Source organism: Neopelma chrysocephalum, unplaced genomic scaffold (assembly GCF_003984885.1).
Source record: "Neopelma chrysocephalum unplaced genomic scaffold, ASM398488v2 Primary Assembly neopelma1_96, whole genome shotgun sequence".
In the NCBI taxonomy this organism is placed as follows: domain Eukaryota; kingdom Metazoa; phylum Chordata; class Aves; order Passeriformes; family Pipridae; genus Neopelma; species Neopelma chrysocephalum.
This window is the reverse complement of record NW_020897759.1, coordinates 3,090,691-3,113,655: the sequence shown is the minus strand read 5'-3', so window position 1 is coordinate 3,113,655 and position 22,965 is coordinate 3,090,691. Positions and strand designations below refer to the sequence as shown.

The 22,965-nt window shown below is 38.4% G+C and overlaps 1 protein-coding gene across 3 annotated transcripts in view; it reads left to right on the top strand.

The window, feature by feature from the left end:
* The window catches only part of BICC1 (BicC family RNA binding protein 1), a 102,258-nt gene that overhangs the window by 45,482 nt on the left and 33,811 nt on the right, over positions 1-22,965 (top strand). For 2 of the 3 annotated variants that reach the window (XM_027694118.1, XM_027694117.1), the window contains exon 3: positions 3,256-3,325. In XM_027694118.1, the coding sequence (XP_027549919.1) occupies positions 3,259-3,325 (67 nt within the window). In that variant the 5' untranslated portion in view covers positions 3,256-3,258. Of the gene's footprint in view, positions 1-3,255; positions 3,326-22,238; positions 22,424-22,965 lie in introns of those variants that run through there. The other variant, XM_027694119.1, reaches the window with a different exon arrangement.

Sequence of the window (22,965 nt, the reverse complement as noted above, 5' to 3'; positions counted from 1 at the left end):
GCAGGCACCCACTACTAGATGCAGGTTGCTGTCTGACCCTTTTTTTTTTTCCCCACTGTGAATAAGAACTGAGGCAGAAAAGGCCAAGAAGCACAAATCCCAAAGGTGGGAAGGTCAAAAATAGGTGATTTACCAACAGTAACTATAAAGAATAGTACTTAGATTTAATGTGCTTTTTTAAATGAAGAAAGGTCTGTTAGATACGTTGTTCTTGTTCATCTTCTGCCTGTAAAATACTTCCTTGGAATTCTGAGGTGCTTTTGGGCTTTGGGGGAGTTTTGGTTGGTTCTTTTTTTGCATTCAGGGTATTCCAGTTTCCATCCAAAATCAGCTAAAAAAATACATCATAAGAAACAATAATTTCTTGCTGTCTTAATGTAAAAACTCCCCAAAGTGCTTAAACTATAAACTATTCAAGCTGGAATACAAGGAAGCCAAAAGCTTGTCTTCCAGCTGCCTTACAGCTAGACTTTTTTTTTTTCTTGAAGGCCCAATAATTTGCAACTAGGGCCACTTTTGTCAGGGTCAGGGTACAGCCTTACTTGTTCTGTTGGTGTCTTCCAGGGTCTTGTCACCTTCTGTTTGTTCTTCACTGAGAACAGCTTACGTAATTCTGCTCCTAAATGCTACAATTTCTCTGGGGGGAAGGGAAGGAAGGGAAGTTGTAGAAAGACAATTTCTTAGGGTTTCCCTCATTTTAAGAAGAAGCCTGAGATTATTTACTAGGGGGATTAAACCTTGCTGCCAAATATGCCTGTTCCCTTTGGTCAGTTGATTCATCAAGGTGAAGCAAGTACAGGTTAGTGCTCACCCCATCACTTATTTTATATGAAAATAAGGGAAGCCTAAGCAGAGATGCAGGTCTGCAGAGATGATGAACTCTGAGTCATCCCCAGGCTGAATTTTCTTTACATGTTATGTAACTAAAGTAGTTATACAACTGGAATGCACGTATTACAGCTATAGCACTTGTGAGTTGTCGTGTTTATCTGATAACTGCTGTTATCAGGACATGTGGGTTTTCACTAATGAAGCTGTTCCCATTGCAACATGCAGTTGAGGTTTTCGTGGAATGATTCCAAATTTGTTTCAGGGGGAAAAAAAAATAAAAAATCTTGGCACTTAAAAGTGCCTGGGTTGGAATGGTAAAAACAGAACAAGAAGTTGATGCAGTTTTCAACATGATCTTCGCTTTCAACTTTAACTGCTCTAGTAAAAACTTGGTTCCTTGTTATCTAGAGCTTTGTGACGCTCCTGCTGTTACAATAAATGCAATACATAATAAATATGATAATAGTTTAAAAAGTAAGCAGTATAATTGAATTTGTTCTTAAAGGTTCCCATGAAAGCCCTGATTTATCATAAAGGTTACAGCTTCGAATTGAAAGCCAGCACACACTCTGAGCATTTTGATACTTCAGTAAATGCTCTTACTTTAAATGCAGCCAGATTTTTTTGCTTGTCTAAAACAGGAGATGAATTTGTCTTTGTAGTGACCAGACTGAGTTGCCTTTTTGGTCTAATGTGGTAATTTTTAGCATTGCTTTCTACAAAGAGCTTAAGGATATTAGGTGGCCAAATCTCAGTGGTTGCCAGTCAGACTACTTTTCCTTTGAAGATCTCATCTGCATCTCTCTCATATGTCCCCAGAATGTGCATGTCTGAAGCTGTGGCCTTTTGTTTCATTTTATTTTAGTCTAGCATCAGAAATTGGGAGGATTTAGTTTCTTTAAGATAGGAGTCTTTATTGACTGATGGGATGTAACACTTGTCTTGAATGACATTCATTCCTCTTCTGTCTCCTCTCTTGTGGTTCCTTTTATGTTGGATCTTCTTTAACTCAGTCCTGCGCCATTCTTTGTTTTAGCATCTCTCTTCTGCTTTTAGCTAATGCTTTCCAATTTTCTGTGTATTTTGTTGCCTGTTGCACAACCCAGAGTAATCCTGGCCCAAAGCCTTCTATCAGAGACAAGTGAATTCTTTGAAACAGCTTTTTTAACATCTGGATTGAAAAATTGCGAGAAGTATATGTATGTTGCTGATGAATTTCACCCTCCTGGAAATGTTTTATTTCAGCTGTAACTTATTATCCCATAGTTGCTGAAACCAAAAATATAGTATAATGAAGTCTGGCTGACACTTTCAGGTTTTCCACATGGCGTACAAATCTGGAAGTTGTTGTGGTGTCCTGGGGTTTGGATGTAGAAGATAAGAATTGAACTGTTAGAGAAATCTGCCTTAGTTCTGAATTTTACTGTTATGGAAAATTTACTGGTATTGTAGCTATTTTCTTTATGCTTTAGCATTTGTCTGGGAAGTGTTTTTTCTAATTATTTTGACATTTTAATTGTTTTCATTATCTCATGGTGAGAGGTATGATCTCACCATGCTTGATGATGACATCACAATATAAAAGAGAAGGTATTTAGTCTCTGCAGACATGCCCAGAGCTTCTTAGAGCTGGGTTTCAATTCATGTACATGAAGTCTTTGGTGTCCTGCAGTTCCTTCTCCTGTCTCACCACTAGAAGGGTTAGTGAAGCACTATAACTCTGACAGAGTGAAATTTCAGTATAATATACCCATAATAGGGTGGTGAACTTCACTGAAACAAGGCAGCAACAGAATAAGTGTCAACTCTGAGCTGAATGACTGCATGACTCTCAAAGTAGGAGAATGTGTGTGTGGAGGATTTTTCCTTGTTGCCTGGTTAGAGACGTACAGAAGGTTGTACACTGTGTCATAATAAATGCTGTCAAATGCCTATTCTGACCAGCTAAGCTAAGTAGTAAAAATTGTGGGTAAGCTTATAATGAAAAGCTGCTTTTGGGTAAAGGTGAGGCAAACTGATATATCTTGACTTATGGAGGCTCAAAAGGACTCAATTTAAATTTACTTATAAACTATGTTAAGATAACTAAAGAAAATTTTTGTTGGATTGTAAAGGTTTGAATTTCTCTCTGAGATGGATGTGGAGATGCTGTAGGTAGTACTGCTCATTTGAACTTCATGGAAACTGCTGAGCATCTTGAGTTTGCTCTCTGGAATTCTTTGGAGTGATCAAAACTCAGCCCTGTTTATTAACAGACAAAAATTCTCAAGAAAACCAAAAATATAGTTAATGGCTTGTGCTATTTATAAGTAATAATAGCCAACAAACTTAAAAATGGTGAACATCTTTTTTTAAAAATCAACTTATGACTTTGTAGAAGAACAATAAAAACTTAATTTTGCATAACTGCTTTCTTTTTAACAGATTATGGAAGAAACAAATACACAGATTGCTTGGCCATCCAAATTGAAGATTGGAGCGAAATCAAAAAAAGGTATTTTATCTTGTTCTTTTTATGAGGTGGGATGAGTTGTTACAGTAGTAAAACCACAAAATAAAGAAATTTATTTTTAGAGTCATTTTTATCAGTATTGGACACCTGAAATGTTTTCATTTTAGTCTGGTTTTTCATAGAAATTTAATGTTGATGTTATCTTGGCTTTATGTAGGTATTTGATATACAAACCCATTCTAAGGAGTTTGCAGTTCTACGAGTACCTTGTTATCAATACTGTTGTATTTAGTGTATTTAGCATGTGCTAAATATAGAATTATAAAAATATAAAAATAGAATTATACAGCTTCTTGTTGTATAATTCTGCATCTAATTGGAACAGCTTCCTTATTTTCCAGCAGCCAAAGTCAGTCTTTCTGGTAACATTGCAAATTAGCAGGTGTTCTGTGGGGTTTTTTATTTGTTGCTGTGGAGTACAAAGATGTGTGTTGGTCAAGCCCAGCAGAACAATAAATACTCATTCTGTCCCTGGCAGAGACAGCCTGCATGCTTTTTTGGTTTCTTTAGGAAACCTGAGTTGGAGCTGTTTCGAAGAATGACCAGTATTCTGTGTTTTAAACTATGCTTCTTTTGGAAGTCCAGCCTGTTAGTGTGAACTAAATACACAATTTGGGACATCTCCTTTGGAAATGAGCTGCCTTGTTCTGTTCTTAAGGAATCATAGCTGGGACTGAATGAAAGTAATGCTTCATTTCTCTTCTGCATGAAAAAGTGAAATTGGGAGTGATTTTTAACATTGGCTGTATTTCTGTTCAGGATTATACACCTTAAAACCTGAGAAAGTGGAGATCAAATGATTTCTCTGTACCTTATATTTAGAATGTGTAGGTGGGGATGTGGGCCTTCATAAATGAAGGTCTTATGGGAAGAAAAATGATCTCTTCAGAAAGGTGCAGGATTTATGGCATTTTTATGGTGTAAAGTGAGATTCAGTCTCTGATGTACTTTGCCACATGATATTGAAGTCCAAATTGATTTAATTTTTTTCCCCTCACTTGCATGGAAAAAAAAAATCTCACTTCAGCAGGGAAAATGGGGAAGGAATTCAGACTGGAAAAAATGAAGATGTTATGTATGCATTAATGTATGGAAGTAACATTTGTAGTCAGTGCAAACCTGTGTTCTGCCTGTGGTGTTCTGCACACTCTGCCTGAGGTGCTGTGAATTGATGCACAGCTAAAGCTCCCCAGGGAACAGAGGCACGAGAGTTTTTCTTTTGAGGGGAGAAAAGAAGTAGTAAAGCAGTACCTGCACCTTTTTTTCCCCAAATTTAAGTGAACCTACTTCTGAAGATGAAAGGTGGATGAAAGGCCATAAAAAGAGGGGTAAGAGAGGTGTCTAAGTTTTTTTTTTATTGGTACTTTGAGATGCAGCTTTTTAAGTAGATTAATTTGTGAATTTATTAGTGATCTCAAGTAGAAGATAATGTGGTGAAGCTCTCTCAGTATATGGAATGAATTTGAATACCAAGGGAAATAAAACAGCTAAGAGTTATGAGCTGATAATAAAACTGAAAATTGAAGGAAGGGAACACATAATACAGCTGGGCATACTGAGTGTATCTCAGTGGGAATGATTATCCTGGAAAGTATGCCAAAAGAAACTTCAGATAGCGATGGGCTGCAAACTACACAGTTTAGCAATATGCTCTGCTATTAAAAAAGGTGTTTCAAATGCCTGTGGATTTCAGGGTGGCTCTAGCGTTAAGACTTGTACTCTCTGGCTATCTTTGGTCTGCTAAATAGTGTATATATACACCTAAGATAATAAATTATGTGCACAGAGAACCCCTTAACCTGAAGATTTCTATTTCTTGTGAAATAAAGTGTAGCTTATATGTTCTGTTTACACTTCGTACCAATTGTTTGCAATTCTGTAACTTTCCATTTGCAGCTACAGCAGCTGTTTATATAGGGGAAAATATTCCAAGTGTTTAATATACTCTAGCTTCACTTAATGACATTTTGTGATTGAGAGGAGAGTCTGCAGCAAATAACTGGCCGTTATTTGTCCCCTCCAGGAACTTGAACTCAGAACATGCTCTTTCCCTGTCCCCTGGGCTGGGAGCTGAGTGCCTGAGTCATCCAGCAGGGGAGAAGCTTGCTGGGGTGGATGGACAGCCTTGTACCCCAGCCATGTACTGTCCTCTGTCATAATCAAGTGATAGCAGATTTTTCATACAGTCTTGCAGCTTCACTTTCTGTGGGGGCCTTTGGTCATTCACAACTCTCCTCCCAGTACAGGACAAAAAGAAAAATGAGGAAAATGCATCTAGTTTTGCTTTTGTTTCTGTGATATTGTTCAGTCTGTCATGAAACACTTGGGGCTTAATGTGTTGCTCTTCTCACTTCTGTTGACAGGTTTTTTTATTTTACACCATTGATAACAAATCAATAAGGACAGAGTACATGTTTTCTTTTGAATGGAAACACAAAGGTATTGAAATTGCAGACAAGGTGTAAGTAAGGTTCAGGAAGGATATAAAGATTAAGTTCTGCAGAAGACCCAGAATCCTTTTGTGATCTTGTAGGAAAAAAAATGCTATGATGAAGCTGGAGCACTAAGAGCAGATGACCTGTGAGTTGTCAAATTGTTTCGTTTCTGTGTTTAATTATAGATTACAACTTATCAATTGATGATTGCAAAATGCTATATGTTAAGTATCATAGTGGTAATTCATTAATTTACACTTGATAAATATTTTCTGGGTTTTTTTAATTGCAAAAGACTAATGTCTGGATTTAAGAAATACAAAATTTAAAATTTTGCCAATTAAAATTTATTGTTTAATGTGAAATTTCTGAAATAGGTCTTTGCAAAGCTAGAATTTAAAAATAAACCAACAAACAATTATCTACTCTCAACAGTTTCATAAGAGCCAAACAGGAATTTCCTGGTTTTAATGAACACCATATGCTACAGTCTTGCTCCAGTGATGAGGGGTGAGGAGGGTTAAAGTATTTTGAAATAAATGTTTACAAAACACAAGCAGATATAAATCTTCCAGTAGCATCTTAAAGCAAACCATTTGTTCAGGTTGACAAAGAAATCTCATAACATTAAGATTTAGAGAGGGAAGTAAACAATTTAAAGCTTTTTGAGTGATTCCTGTCCATCAGTACTGAAAGAATGGGCACTGGCATGGTTTGCTCTGCTTTGCACTGGAGCTGTGTAGTTCAGGGTGTACCAAAACCTCCTGTTCTGGAGGATTGAGGTCTTCTGTAGTGAAATGAGTTAGAGATCAAACTGAGGCAGTAACTTCTGCTCTCAACAGACCTTTTCACTCTGTTATAGTTACTGTTCCTTAGGAATGCTGGTAATTGTCTTTTAAAGATTTATTCAGTGGTATAAAAGTATCAGTAGATTGCCAAATCCTAAATGGTCAGATGCTGTAGTTCCACAAACACTTTCCAGACAGGCATAAGCTAATGGTTCTTTTTCCCCCCTCTCTATTCCCAGAATACTGACCTGTCCTGTTCTTCTTGTCCAGCCCTTTCTGCTGTGCTGTCACTAGTGCTTATATTGCCACATGGGGGGAGTAGATTGGCTTAAAACTAAGCATGGATAATTTTTTATTATTGGAGAGGGAGAGTTCCTTGTGCATTTGCCTTAATCCTCACTGTATCCTCAGCCTGTTTCACCACATGTCCGTATGAACCTGTAAAGCTGAATGCATTGGGAGCAGGTGAACATCTTATTACTCACCAGCGGTGCCTTTGATGGTAATTTAAGGTGTTCTTTAGGAAATGGGAGTTCATATTTCACTCATATTCCTTACTACATTTAATTTTTAAATCCTTGTGTCCCTTTGTATTTCAACAGCTGTAAAGAAGTTGCAGGACGTGTGTGCTCAGAGTGCAGACAGCCTTGGAATAGCATTTGGGGAACGACCAGCATAAGAATCACATCAGCTCCTGAAAACTTAGGGGCTCTAGGCAGGAAGTCATTCAGAGAGTTGGAGCAGGGAGAGATATTCTGAGAAGTTAAAGCTGTAAAGGGAAATGCAAAGTAAATTGAACTTACAGGGCAGGGGTAACTCTGGGGTTTCTTTCACCATTTGCTTTTAAAAAGGACTTCTCGTGCTCTTTATTTGCTGTTATTCCCACATTTTCACTCCTCTTCCATTTTCTTCAGATTAGTCTCCAGCTCTTTATCGATGTCATCTCTTGAAGTTACCAACTTTATTTCTTTTCCTTCTCTTTTGAGCTGCTCTTATTTTATTTCACCTTTCATTTGCCATTTCTGTTTTTTTGGGGGTTTATATTGCTTTTTCTTTGTTTGTGTTTTTCCTCTTATTAATGATGCCTTTTTAGTTAGTTAGTGAAAATCTAATCCATGTTTGGTGTCTTTACTTTTTCCTCACCTGATTTTTCTTTTTACTTATTCTTTCATCGCTTTTAATATCTTTTTAAAATTTAAACTTGTTTCTGTTGTCAAAGCATTAACTACATGCTATTTTTCATTAGCAAATCTCAAACTCAAGCCAAGTACATAGCATGTGAAATTTATATCCAAGGAGAAACACAGTGGTACTAAAGACATCGGAAGGAAGGCAGCAATAATTGGAACTGGGCGCTGCTGGCATTCATTGCCTGGCACTTTGGTTTCACACTTTTTCTGTAAATTTTGCCTTTTGCAGCTTATCTTGCAAACAGATTCCAGTATTTTATTCTTTGCATCTTAAACTGCAAAGGTAATATGCAAAATGAAGTTAGCACATTTGAGACAATTAACTCTACAGAGAGACTTCAACCAAATTAGTAAAACATCGCTCCCATTTATTGGAGTGTCATTTAGTACTTTGAGAATTATGATAAAAGCTAGAGGCTGATTTTTTTTTTTTGTTAAAATAGAAATGTCACTGCGTGATGAACTCGAGGCCAAACTTGGATGCGAGTTACTGCCTTAGATATCAAGAGTAAGCTAAAATGTTTATTGCTTCAGTCCTCTAAATCAACTTTCAGTTGTTTCCCAGTATTGTAATAAAAGCTGAAGTTCATATTTTCAGATGAAATAGGGAGGGAGAGACGAAAGAACTGCAGCGTCAGGCTGTGCAGCCTTATGAAAGTGTGCAAATACAGTGCCAGGTTATTTCCTCTTTTGCCACAGGTTTTCTGATAAATCTCAAATCTGATTTTATGCTTTTCAGGTAGTGTATTTTTTCTCTTCAAACATATTTAATTTTCCCAATTCAGTTTATCAGCACAATCTTTTTTTGAAAAGGGTGCAGACTGTTTTCAGTGCTAAATCTCTTACAGTAAGATGTACAATGGGTTAACATATGAGCAGTTCAGTGTTGTGCTCGCCAGTTTAGTGTCCCCTGTGCAGGCACTTCATCACTTACACACGTGTTCCATGGAGAGATTACATCATTTCTTAAAACATAAGTGCATCCCTGTTATGCAGCATTGGAACTGGTCTGACTCCCACATTTGTGCAAAGGAGAGACTGCCTCTCACACACAGAAATTTCAGTGAAACACAGTGCAAAAAAGCCTGTGGGTAACACCTCAAATTGTTTCCTTCACTGTATTAATGGATGCAAGTATGACTTTGTCAATGCTCAGTGTTCAAACCCAATATTTTATTATCCGTTATCAGTGATAATGGAAGAACTAATAACCTGGCACAGCATTGTTTTGTAGGAGTTGTGTGAGCTTTAAACAGTGCTGTAACCTCTTCTAGTTTGTCTGGAGGGCTCTAGATTCCCCCTCCCTAGCCCCCCCCCCCAAAAAAACCAGCCAACAAAAACCCGCAACCCTCAACCTCACCAAACCAAAACATCCCTAAGCAAAGCAATGGACTCAATGAGGCAGCAGTTGAGAAACTTTGAGTAGAATAAAAGTGTCTGTGTGGCAAAAAGTGGTTTTGGACTCTTGCTTCAGGAGATTGTCTCATTGCATTGATGATATTTTGTAATAAATGCAAAGCTTAAAGAAATGAATAGATTTCTCTGCTTTCAATTATCTCTGGGATTGCTGAAATGCTAAAAGGGCTTTGGTATGTGCTACTAAACTTTAAGTTACATACTTAATTTTCTTCTAAATACCAGGTGGCTTGGTGTACTTCAGAGGCTGGCATGTTTGCAAAGTGCAGTTATATAACCTGAAGTGTTCCCCAAGAAGTTGGCCAAGTCTGAGTTTAGTCAAACAAGAATAAAAGTCACTAAAAATTGCATAATAGTTTAGGCCATTTGCTTCTTTGTCATGGATAACTCCTAAATAGAAAATGCTCTGCTGTATACGTGTGCGTGTGTGCATATCTTCACTGAAAGGGTGGTTAAGCCTTGGAACAGGGAAGTGGTGGAGTCACCATCCTTGGAAGTGTTCAGAAAACAAGTAAATGTGGCACTTGGTGCTGTGGTTTAGTTCACAAGGTGATGTTCAGTCAAAGGTTGGACTGGATGATCTTGGAGGTCTTTCCAACCATAATGATTCTATTGATTCTCTGTAGAATGATGACTGTTAGAATTGCTTTATTTTTTAAGTCTTCAGTGTTTTTATTTTATGAGTATTTACATATACATATTATCCCTACTTAATGTAGTTGCAGCTGTAACACATCTTTTTAGTTCTTGTTCTGTATTTTCCTTAAATGACTTCATTATTCTGGGCTCAAGAGATTAGGTTTTTTTCCCTTTTTCACAATGCATACATATTATGCCTGATTTTAATTTTGTTAAAAAGTAATTTGGAACTAGCTGTATTGTGGAAAAAACTGCAGTTATTGGCAACACAGCATCTATTAATTATCCTTGCTGAGCTCCAAGATCTTTGCTTTCTCATCTTGATTGTAGCCATAGAGGTGTAATTTCTTGTTAGTTTGGATTTCTAGATAAAAAAAATCTGCCTCAAGAAACCAAGAACTCACTGCAAAAAAGGCAAATAAACCCCACAACATCTCTACAACCCAGTATAGGGATATGCAGACCCACTGATTCAAACAGCAGGAGTTCTTCTATAATAAACTCTGTCCCTGAGTGTTGCTTTCAGTAATGTTTACACTATCAATAATGGTACAATATCATACAACCATTTCTGAAAGTGTTCATAGAAGTGAATTGTTAAAAGAAATTGCTTGTTTTTATGGGCTTTATTTGTTGGAGAAGGTGTTATAGTTTTTTGGGGGGGGGGTGTTGTTGTTATGTTTTTTGTTTTGTTGGGGGTTTTTTAATTCATGTATGAAATGTTTTAAAAAATGACCAGATAAGAAAATCAAACGTAATTTGGTTCTGTGTTAAACTTGAGTTTATCCTGTCAGGTTAACCTGGCTATGTGTGCTGTTTGTGCAAATGAGGGAGTATAATATCAGCTTTTGTATTTGAATTACTGAATTCAGGCTCTGCAAGGATAATTAATAAATGCTGTGTTTGTTTTCCAAAGCAATTAAAGGTTGTATATTTCAGAGATGGTTGAAGTTGCATGGAAACATTTGCTTACAAAGGCTACTTTTCTTAATTACACCTGATATGATCTTAATTCTTTGAATATAAAAGTGAATCCTGCTACTTTTGTAACAAGTACGCCCATGTAAATTGTGTGAAAAAAATATTTGTTTTGCAAGTCCTCCTATAGTTTCACTCACTTCTAAAATTGCAATCTCTTCATTCATAGCCATATATAACCTCTAATACTGCATAAAAATAATGTGGTGAATAATGCAAAACAGAGCTTTATGTGCTGGAATTGCTTATTATGCTTCCTGGTACTTATCTGTGTCGCTGATTTATCAGTCTTAAAGAAAAATACCCTTTACCATAAATTACTGTAAAAGGAATGGATAGTTTGTGTTTCTGTAAATGCAATAATAATGCACCGAGTTTTATTTTGCACATCAGTCTTAAATACTGAGTCAGCCCAACCTGAGAACATCACAAAGCATCACAGAACTATCAAATGGTTCAGGCTTGTTAATGAAACATGTAACGGTAGTTTTTCGTAGTTTTGGTCAACTCCTGCTCTTGACCTACTTTCATCTCTGTGTGATGTTTCTAGTTACAATAATTAGAAATAAAACAAAAAACCAAAAAACCAAAACAAACTGATAGAATGGAAGAGAGTGAATGTGGGATATATCAACTAATTTTCCCTACCTTTAAATTCAGGGCTATGAATAGCCACTTAATTGGCTTAGAGCCTGAAGCTCCAATTGAAAAAAGATGGTGGGGAAAATTAATCAGGTCCTTGGAGGCCTGCAGTGGAATTTTTTTATGAACTTGAGCTTCTCTTCCACTAAGATGTTTTTGAAAATTGTGCCAACTGTCCTGCAAGGCTGGACCCTAACTCTTGGTAGGAACCAAAAACCTATGGAGTGATGTCATTTCCTGAACAACCACAGCCTGTAATGTGATCTTTAACTGAGGATGCAGAGTGATGCAGAAAAGAGAGTGCTCTGAAGTGCCTCAGTGCTTAAGCACTTACAAACAGAGGTAATTTCTGTATTTGTTCATGATCAAGTTTTAATTTGTTTACTCTCAGCAGTGATTTCAGTGTGCAGATCAATGGAAATGTAGGCTCCAGTTGCCCAGTGTCATGCTGCTTCTTACAGAGAAAGCAATGTACTGCACACCAGGTGGGACTGTGCCAGCAGCTCCACTGCTGCTGCTGATCCAAGGATGGGTTTAGGCTCTCCCAGGACTGTTGGGTGCATTCCCTTGTTGGTGTGGACCCCCACCTTTCCAGGTGAGGAAATAGTGCCCTGTGAGTTAACTGATCCGGTAAGGTGAGTGAGGTGATGATTTGATGCCTCTGCTGTGGGCACCTGTTCCCTCAGGAGAGGAGCTCTTCACCTGCCTGCACAGAGGGCAGCACAAAGATGAGCCTTTGAAGTCACTTCATGTGTCTTTCCCAGTCTCTAAGTGGAAACAGGATCCCAGTGCATCAGTTTCAGACAACCTCTTGTAACAGCAGTAGGCATAGTTTTTGATCACATACCCCTAGGACAGCCTTATCCCATAAGTTGTGAGCAACCATAAAGGTGCACTTTGTGCGTTTTCCAAGCACATGGGGAGGCGAGAGTAGTAACTGCTTTTGTTAGAAACAAAATCAGGGGAGACAGAACTGCCTTCAGAGCTGGTAAACAGCACAGTTGTGATCTTATCTCCCTTGCCTTGCTGCGTGCCTAGGGTCTGTGCCTCTGCCTCCATAGCTACCTGCTAGGCAGCCCAGCCCTCCAGCCTGGCATGCCCTCACGTCCAGCCCACAGACAGAGGGGGCATTTGGGGCCACTGGTGTATTGAGACCAGGGCTCTTTTGTCAGCAGAATTTTTCCTAAAGCTGTTTGGTTTTGGTTCCCAAGGTATAAACTTGTAGGTCTGACTTTGTACCAGCTCAGTAAAGGTTTTCTCAAAAATCTTGGCATTTAGATGCCTCTTCCTTGTTGGTGCCCATGACAACAGAACCATTGGTTTGGGTATTCTGTGTCAGCTCTCTCTGTGGGCAGCAAAATTCCTTTGCAGCTTTTGTTTGACCTCACTAAGACCAGGAAAAAAGATTCACCCTGTTATGCAATTGTCCAGCTGATAACTGTGTATATAAGTAGATTTTTTAAAAAGAATTTTGCTCCTATCTTAGAAGTAGCTGAATCACACATATGTTTCTGCATTGGAATTGAAAGTTACTCGTGCCAGGAGATAAAGGGTGGTCTGTAATGTTTCTTGAAAATGCTGACAGGATTTGGGGGGTGGGAAGATAAGAAATTATCTCTGCAGTTGCTTCATAAAATAAAATTTCAGTCAGATCTGGTACAAGATCTAGTAAACTCCGAGTTTTTTGTGTTCCTTACAGTAGCATTAAACCTATTTTTGTGCTTGACCTTTCTACAGCAAAAGTAATGCTATTTTGCATTTTCCCATAGGTAAAAATTCATTAACTTGATAAATGAGACATCTTATATACCTTTTTTTTTTTTTTAAATCATGCAATGTAGGTGAAACAAAATTGAATAGTTAAATAATCTGAAATACAGAATAGCTTTGTTTGCAAAGATGTTTAAAGATGGAGAAGTACTTGCTTGATTGTTTTATTCCTTTCTCTAATTATGATGGATTCTAATTTGTGTCCTGTGAATTGCTTAAAACTGGTTTATCTGATTTGATCTTGGGCTGCTGTAAATCAAATATGCATTTTCAAAGGAAATAAGATGGTGAAAATTCGTAATATCCTGCATCATCATCACTGACAATTATCAGAATATAGAAGATACTGGTCAAATCCTTAACTGACACAGAAATTATCTCAGTCTGTCAGGCTTTAGAGCACAGCTCTGGCTGGAGTCATCTGCTTGTAATGCTGTGTGTTATCTGCTTGTTAGCTGGTAGTTCTCTGGGTTTTTTTCTTTAGAGAAAGGATTGTTCATCCTCTTCAGTATTTTCCATAAGTGAAGATGAACTCCTGGTTTCAAATGTCCATAGTACCTTTTTTGTTGTTTTGTTTATCACCATGTACTTTTTCCTGGGTTTATTTGGAGAAGTGTTGAGAAAGATCAAGTGTCATGTTTCACCATTTTTTAAATATAATGTACTCCTGTTTCTGTGTGTTTAAATCACAATGGTTTGAAGGTTTCAAGGGATGTTGAGAAGTCCTTGATTCCAATCTAATGTTATTGCATGCGAATATATGGCACTAACACGAAGAACTGAGTGTGCCAATTTAAACACATCAGTTATACATTAAGCATTGGTCAGGGAATGGCACTGATGTGTCAGGTTAGTAAACATCATTTAAATTTTTGTTTTGATTTGCAACTAAAATGGCTTGAGTGGAGGAGGCCAGAACCCTCCAGCTTTCAAAAGCACAGAGAAACTCGGATGCGCAGCAGAAATCTACTTCGGGGTCTTGTCACAGCTTGGAGGGGAAAAAAAATCATATGCCCACAGATATTACTGGGGAGAACAGTACCTTGAAGGAATAATACCTAATGTGTGATATTCTGTAGCTGACAAAAAAAGATTGTATCATTTTTAGAGTTTTTGGTACAGTGTTTCTGTAGGTGCCTTCCAAAGACCAGTCTTGCCCAAAGAGAGACAGTGTCTCACCTGGTGCCTCAAGCTTTCCTGTGGGCAGTAGCACTTGCAGGAAGGGCTGGGGACTGCATTCCTCTCTCCAAACCTGTGCAAATCCTATAAACTGTCTAGAACTGCAGTGTGTGTGAATGTTATCCTATGTCTGCAAATCTCACGTTATAAATGAAATTCTGGGGGGGGGGGGTTGTAGTTGCTTTGGTTTCAAACATTCTTTATACTTTGTAGTCTAAATATAGATTGAGTCCGTGCCAAAGATCGAGTGCAAACATACTAAACCATCATTGATAGAAGTTCTAGTATCTTTAATTACTTCCTCTGGAAACTATAATTTGAACCATATGATATTTCGGAATAGCAGTAGGAGGGAATATCTGAAAAAATAACTATAATTTAAGCTTTTCATCTCTACAAACTTAACTTTGTGTGAACTGTGCTAGTCATTTCATTCCTCGATTATTTGGCAAGACCAACATTTCCTGTAAAGCAGGTCAGATCTAAAAAGAACAAAATCTAGGGCATAACTAGTGTTCCTGCGACTTTTTTTTTTCTTCCAGATTTCTAGCACTTAGAAAATGTTATTTTATGGCAAATGTTTGTTGATAACTGGTAGTTGTGGCTGTGTGGCAGCATTGGAGCTGTGGGATTGGTTTAGTTTAACTGGTGAGACCAACACCATCTGGCAGTGTTCATCAACCAAGGACTGTTGGCAAACATGTACTCCCTGTATTAACTCCTGTCAAAGGGAAAGGCAAATGAGCTCTTCTTAATGGGAGGAAAGCTGTGGGAAAGGAAAAAGTTGGAAATGAAGTGAAATGGGGGAAGTGAGAGACACAGAAAGGAAATGAGAGGCTGTGAACAAAGCAAAGGCAGTTGGAAAGAGCTAGATCTGGTTCAGCAAAGGAATGGCAGGAAACATGAGGTTAGAGTAGGAGTCTTAAAGAAATGAAGGAATAGAATAAGGAGTTAATTACAAAGATGGTGTAAAGACAGTGGGAAGACAGATGGGAGGTGGAAAGAGGAAGATGTCACAGCAGGACCGGGTGAAAATGTGTCTACCAAAAAGTGGAGAGGAGGATTCCAGCCCTGGGTTCATAGGTGTTCATGAACTTCAAATACATATCCTAGTCTTGGAAGTTACACACAATTCTGAGGTTCTTCCTTGATGAATGTCCTGGGTGAAAGCTGGTAAACACTGCTGTATTGATGTGTATGTCCTAGACCAGTGATTAAATACCTAACACGTCACTTTTCTCACCTAATGTCTTTGTGTAGCTTCCATAAAGATGCGATTTTTTAATGACTACAATTGCAATTTGTTAGACATTTAACAGATGTCTTTTTCCTTGCATCAAAACAAAAGTATGATTTAAAATACCGAGAATGTAAAAACATTAGTTTCTTGGCCATGGGAGTTGAGGATATTGGCAATTTCTACTAAAAAAATCACAAAACAGAATCAGAATGTGTGCAAGTAAACCAAGACAGCAATAAAAAGGATTAATATTGAGTGCAACTTCCATCCAGCTTATTGGATTTGTGTCCAGTGCAATGCCAAATAATGTAAACTCGCTGATTTCACAACACTGGAGGAGAGCAATAGCCAAGAAAGTAAGCTGAGAAAATGTTGGGCTTCAGGGAAATGTTTTGTGGAGCTTGCTGAAAATACTTGAATGCCCAACAGCTCCCACTGGGATTTCTAGGAGGAAATTTGTAGTTCTGTGAAGCTGTACATGTGCAAACTGCGTTCCTGTGTATAGTTCTCCTCTCCTGTTTCTCTTGCCACGAGTGCAGTGAGCAGCTAAGCTCACGTTAGCTCTTCTGCCTCTGGGTACTGCCATGTGGAGGATTACAGAGGTGAATTGACTTGCTTACAGGTGTATATTGGGTCACTTCAAAGAAATCTGAACAGGCAGAAGGAGTGTTCTCTCTCTGTGAGCGGAAAGTACCCACAGAAAGTAGCTGCTTGGGTGCAATATTTGTTGGTTTGTTTTCTGCTTGCAGGAGATTTGTCTGAAACTTAAGAATAAGTCCAGTGACTGTCTATCCTTAGAATGATTAAAATGTAGCATCTTTCTTTCTGTTAGATATTGGGTTGCCCAGAGGAGCCGTAGATGCCCCATCCCTGGAAATGTTCAAGACCAGGCTGGGTGGGACTTCAAACAACCTGATTAGTGCAAGGTGTCCCTGCCCATGGCAGGGGGTTGGAACGAGATGATCTGTAAGGTCCCTTCCAGCCCAAATCATTCTGTGATATTCTCAGGCTCTGTCCCATACTGTGCAGCTTTTTCACTGAATGTTAATTCATGGGATAGTTAGGTATTTATAAAATTTGGAAGTGGCATCGAGTTGACAGAACACAATTTACGCTCAAAACAAATTGAAGGAACAATGGAAAATGAGTAACAACTCAGTAATGGCAACTCAATACAGGCTGCTTGGAGAAGAAACCTCAGGTGCACAGTATTCTAGGGGTTTCAACTTCATGGTGTACAACAGAGGAAACGGGCACTGGAGTGTGATGCTATATCTGAGAATAAAGCAAACTGGGTTGTAAATAATATATAGAAATATCTATCTTGTGCAACTTAGTACTGCTGAGGTTTCATCTGTGAAATCATAGCAGTTACCAGTGCTGATTCTCAGTTTGAAGACAATCCAGGGGAAAACAAAAGAGATGCCTGAAAACACAAATTGGGAAGAGTTTAAAAAAATGTAATGTCATATATAACTAGCAAAAAGGCTATGTGAGTATAGGAAAAAGGTGATTGCTATCAGTGTCTATTTAGGTCAGGATTAAAAACAAACATTTGTCTTGGAGATTCCTCTTGGAGGACAAAGATAATTGTTGCAGTAAGTTGCATAGGCTTTGAAGTCCCTATGACAAAATTGGTTATGCTTTTAATCAGCTGACTCATTATATTAAAGATTACTACTTAGCTGTGTAAGTAGTATATCAGTCCAAAGGAAGACATTTTAAGAAACTCACTCTTCCCCCCCCCCTCAATCTACAATGGCAGACAGGGATATTTTTGGCATATTTTCTGCTTGTTTCTCTTTTGTTATTTTTGTAAATAAAACTTTAACCCCACTCATTGCCAACAGCAGCTGAAAATTAACATCTGGTAACTTAGATTTGAGTGCCCAAATTGCAGTTCCTATATCTGTGTCTGCAAGTGGTGTCCTCTGCTGTTCTGTTCTCATTTGCTGGCAGGGGAAAGATGTGGGCAAGCGCTGGGGGGAGAGTCAGTACTGGGGCAGTGTGTGTGTGGGGTGTACATTCCTCACAGGTGAGACTGCAGAATATTTTAGCTTTTTTTTTTTTTGGTTTGTTTTAAGTTCCTGCCACAAACTCAACCATGTGTAGTTGTATTATTTCACAACCAGTACTCTGCCATTAGCGGTGCCTGGGTGTTTAAAGGCAAGTGGTGAATGCTGTGGTGTCCCAGCCAGTTTTGCCAGTGGATGGCAGGGGACCCGGGTTTGTATCTTCTAGTCTGTTTTTTTGTAACTTGCCATGAGTGACAATATTTGCTTATTTTGGCACCAGAAGTGCATGCACACAAATTATTCAGTCTTTGATGAGTGGCTGCTCCCCTTAGGGTGAGATGCAAAGCTGGAAAAATTCTGCTGTTTTTTGTGTTTAGGATGTTTGGCTTGTGAATATATTGAGGGAAAGAATCTTTGTAGTTTTAATAGTTCTCTAAGTAGTCGCCTTAGGTACTCACTGCTAAGCTTCCTAGTTAACCTACAGACTACCTGTTGCAGTTTAATGATTGCTTACCCTAATACAAGTTTGTAAATGGTAAATATTTTCTGCAATGTGTTACTGAGGCAATCAATCCATAATTGACTTAGATTTAAAGTGAGTCTCTTGCTGACATTGTGTTTATTGTTTGGAATGCCAGATTAATTACAGCATGTATTGCAGTTGCTGTATTATGAGCTCCATCTGTTTTTTATTAACTTTCTCTGTAAATGAGAAACTGTCAGTGTGTACTGTTTCTTATGTTCTGAAGAAAAATTCCCCCAAACCCTATAATTGTGTACTTTAAAAATTAAAGAACCGTTGTGTTCAGATCCCAAGTTCGTTTATTTCTTTTGTTTCTGGAGCAGCTGACCCAGGCAGAGGTGACTCCTCCCTGTTTTGCAATAAATAAATGGATAGAAGAGACCATCCCAGGGCATTTGAAACTTGGCCACAGGAGTTCGTGTTGAATCCCTTGGATCTGAGCAGTTAGACACGCACAGACCCACAGCAGCCCTTGTGCCAGCAGCTGGCAGCAAATCCTTCATTTACTGGAGTTATTTACACGAGCCACTTCAGAAACCAGACCCATCCATTAATTCTCCCCCTTTGCGTGCAGTGTAGGTGACAACCAAGAAAGCTTTTAAAGTCACATTTGCCTGAGCCTTTTATCTTGTTTGTTGTTGGCTTGTCAGTTTTTCTGTGCTCCGGGATGTGTGAGCCCACTACAGCCATGAGTGCTGCTTCTACATAGAACTGTAAAATCATTAATTTGTATTGTCTTGGGGGAAGATAAAATACCTTTATGGTGACACTGGTGAATATTTTAAGGAGACGAATTCTGGGTAGCACAGGAGCCAGCAGATGTGCATTGTACTTCTAAGTACACTTACGAAAGACTGATTTGAACTTGGTTCATTTCTGTAGGAAGAGTATGAACAAGATTTTGGGGCTTTTCTGTGTTTAATCAGGACTTGCTGTGCTTTCTGTGAAGAACAGCAGTTTGCTTATACTTGGGCAGATAAGGGAGAGGCAAAATACAAACACAGTTGTAATATGAAGGGAATTATCAAGGGGCTTAACATCCAGTCAGAGTGCTTGGCAGTAACTGCAATAAAAACTGAAATTTCAAACTCTGGAATGCAGTAATATAAACTCTTATTGCTGTAATTAAATTACTTGAGAGTATAAATTTGTCACAATCTTTCAGTGAAATCTGCAATTAGTTGATGTATTGGTTTGGATTTTTAGGAGCTTCTAGCCATTAGCAGATACCTTGCAATGAGCTCTGCACTGCATTCACATGCAAACGGGAGAGTGAGATAATGTTTCCCTCTGATTCCCATCTTTCTATTTAAACTCAATTTTTGGGACACAAAAAGCAATTTATCAGAGTGAGTGCTGAAACTCACCTCACAGAGGTGCTCTGCATGTGATTAATTTCCCAGAGGGGAGTTTTGCTCTTTGTCTAATACTGGGGAGAGAGTGATGGACAGAAGTGAGGCAGAGAAAATTCATCTGAGAACAGCTCAGGAATGATTGCCTGATTTAAAAGGCAACACTGGACATCTTTCAGGTGTTTGGTGGTTTTTGTTTCTTTCTTTCTTTTGTCAGCATATCACAATGAAATTAGCCTTGCCGGGAGACAGTGTGGGCAGAGAGTTGTTTACTTGCTATGAACCCTTCCCTAAAAACAAAAGTAAAGCTTTTTGAGTAGCTCGCTGTCCTTCAGGAGTTGAAGTTTCTCTTCCCAGGTCGGCTGCAATCTGGGAGTCATGCTGGAGAAAACAGTTTAATATCTGTGAATAAGAATAACCTTTTTCATGTAAAATGTACAGCTATTACAGTGTCATATGAATATTGCCAAGAAATGGTGAATTATTACATGCTTAAAATGTGTGATTCAGTATTCACATAAGAAATTGTTTGTATAAAACCATCTAGAAGGTTTTAATTGTTAGAAATAGTTGTGACCAAAGGGCCAATCTTTTTGTTGATGAGGTGCATCACAAGTGGGTTTAAAAGGAAGATAGAAACACTACTTCCCCTATCTGCCTGTTTGCTTTTTTCTTCCTGGAGACTACAGCCTGCACAGCAGTGATGCATGGGAAAAGCTAGTACATTGCCATACTGGCTGTAAAAAAAAAAAATTCACCTTGTGCTTTTAAAAAATAATAAAAGAAATAATCTTGTTCTATGAATGGCAGAAACGAGTTGGTAGCAAACATGGCAATTTTCCAGTCAAATTTCATACACTTACTATTATTGTAACTTTAAATACGTGTTGATATTTCACATTTCAAGCCCAAAATGTAGAGATGGAATGTATGTGACAATGACCTTTGTATCTCAGTGAAAATGACTGCCCTCTTATAGCTTCACAAAAAGAGCTAAGGGAGATTTTCTTCTTTAGTACCTACCTGTTGTAAGCAATCTAATTTGTATCTGGTACATGGAAATTAAAAATAGGTAGTGAATATGATCTGCTTGTGTTGGAATTCCCCGTCATAAGAGCCTATGAAGGCTATGGATTCATACTGAATTAAATCAGTATTATGGTGGAGTGTTAGACTAGAGTGTTAGACTAGAATTCTCAGTGCTGTAAGAAATCCTCGGTGTTGTGCTGCTGTGAGTCCTTGCCATGCCTGTCTCTGTCACATCTCTGTGCCCTGACAGCCCCCAGGCAGCTGGTGCAGATACTTGGTCACTAGGATTTATGAGCAATAAGACCTTTCTACGTACACAGGTCTTACTTTTATTATAAAGTAAGGAAAAGTAAGTACAGTCAATAATGTCCTCAAGATGAGTAATAAAAGTTCTGTTAGAGCTCACAGTGCAGGATCTGATAATTTCTTGCTGTGACCTGAAATAGGAATCGTTGTCATGTACTTTGTGTAGCTGTTGCTACTTGGTTGGCTCTCAAGAAGACTGTTCAGGTGCTTCTTTATTGGACTTTTAATTTTTCTCTTTATTTAGAAGTAACAAAACACACAAAGATAAATCCCTACCTGTTCATCAGGAATACAGCTGAAAAATCCCTAAAAGCATAATAATCCAGGAGAGGAGAATTTTTCTGGGGAAATTTATTTCACAGTGTGATACTAAAGCAGAGAAAGTAATAAAGCATTTGTGATGACCAAAAATATTATATTAGCTGTCTCTGTCTTTAGTCACCAGATGTCCTGTTGAGAACCAGCTGTTTCTGTATTTCTGATAACATTTCATTCACCCTGTTCTCAAGAGGACAGTTCTGTTTGTCCTATTCACCCAGGTGTGTGGAGTCCATTAGTCTTTGCTGAAGACTCGCTGCGTCCTCCTGGCCCAGCCCCAGAATTGATGCTTCCCAGTGGCTCTATCAAAACCAGCTCACAGAGTGCAGTCAGTTGGAGCAATAAGACATTAAAAGGTCCAGCAATCAGGGAGCAGGAAGGTGCAGAGGGAGTGTAGTTGGCTTTGGAAGTGGGAGCACTGCAAAGGAGGTTGAGCCTGAGGTGCGCATTTACGCTCACGAGTCAGATGATGGGTTTTACTTATCAAAACACAGTCACAATGACTTTTTTGAGAGTGTTGGTGTAAGAAACTAAAATTATCTCATGTCTTATGCATCAAAAGGGTAACCCTGCGTATGAGTTCGTGTGCAGTGAAGATATAATGGTGTTATTTTTGATAGGAATGTTGTGGGTTGTTTATGTCCTCTCTCGAGTTTGTCTTATAACTATTTTCTTCCCTTTATTTCTTATTTTCTTTCCCAGGGATTGTGATTCTGTGTCTGTGCTTTGAGATACAATGGCAATAGACATTTAAGTAATGAAGTGTGAATTCATTGGTTCCATACTGAAGAAAACAAGACATAACAGACTTTGTGTCCTGCTGAGAGATTGCCTTGGATTTTGGGTGGCTGCTTAGGCTAAAGGCTGGAGAGCAACTGCCCAAGAAGTGGCAGAATTGCAGCATGGTGTCTGCCTTTTGGTGGCTGACTGCATTTACAAAATGTCCCTAATGCCTTTTTTAGAAAAAGTAAAATAAGGAATTTAAGGTAATTGTGGTGGTAAGAAACTGAAATTGTGTAACTCAAATGGAGTCTCTGGGTGACTACAATTAATTCACTCTTATTTCTTCTTTTCAGGTTTTCTCCTCCACCTTGGCCTTCCCCTTCAAATCTGGTCACTTTTCTGTTTAAATTGCTATAAGATCTGTTACCTCTTCCTTGTCTTACCTCTTTGCTTATGCTTTAAGAGAAGTCTTTTCAACTTCTGTCACTGGTCCGAAATCCAGTCATCAATAGTTTATTTCTCCAAACATAGGTGCAGGTAATCTGTTTTTTAAAGCTTATCTGATGTTTCTGGCTAATTTTCGCTTAATTCTGGGCATCCTGAAGATGAATTTACAGTGTTCTGCTGGGCTGTTTCAAATCTACTAAGAGACCCAAATGTGGGCTTCAGCTATGATTTAATGTACAAGTGCATCTCATTTCATTTGTGATGGTACATCAAACATATTTCACTTTAAGGAGCCATTTTATGTGAAGTAGCCTGTTGCAGATTTTGAAGTTTTCTTTTGAGCTACACTGAAATCTTTGAGAAACAAGATTCTTTTATCTGTTCTGCCAGAGGTTGCACAGCATTTCTTCGTGTTTCTATGTGGGTAAGGTCAGTGTCTTTACTCAGTCTCTGCATTGTGAATATCTGTCTGTCTGCCTGTGTATGTATATGTGTGTTTTAATTGTAGTACTATAAATGGTGGAGAGGAATGAGGGAGGGATTATAGGCTTTACATCATACAGTTGTTGCAGGGCAGGGTTGAAAAGCAATGTTCTCATAGTTAATGCTCCTCAGGTGATTGAAGAACAGTA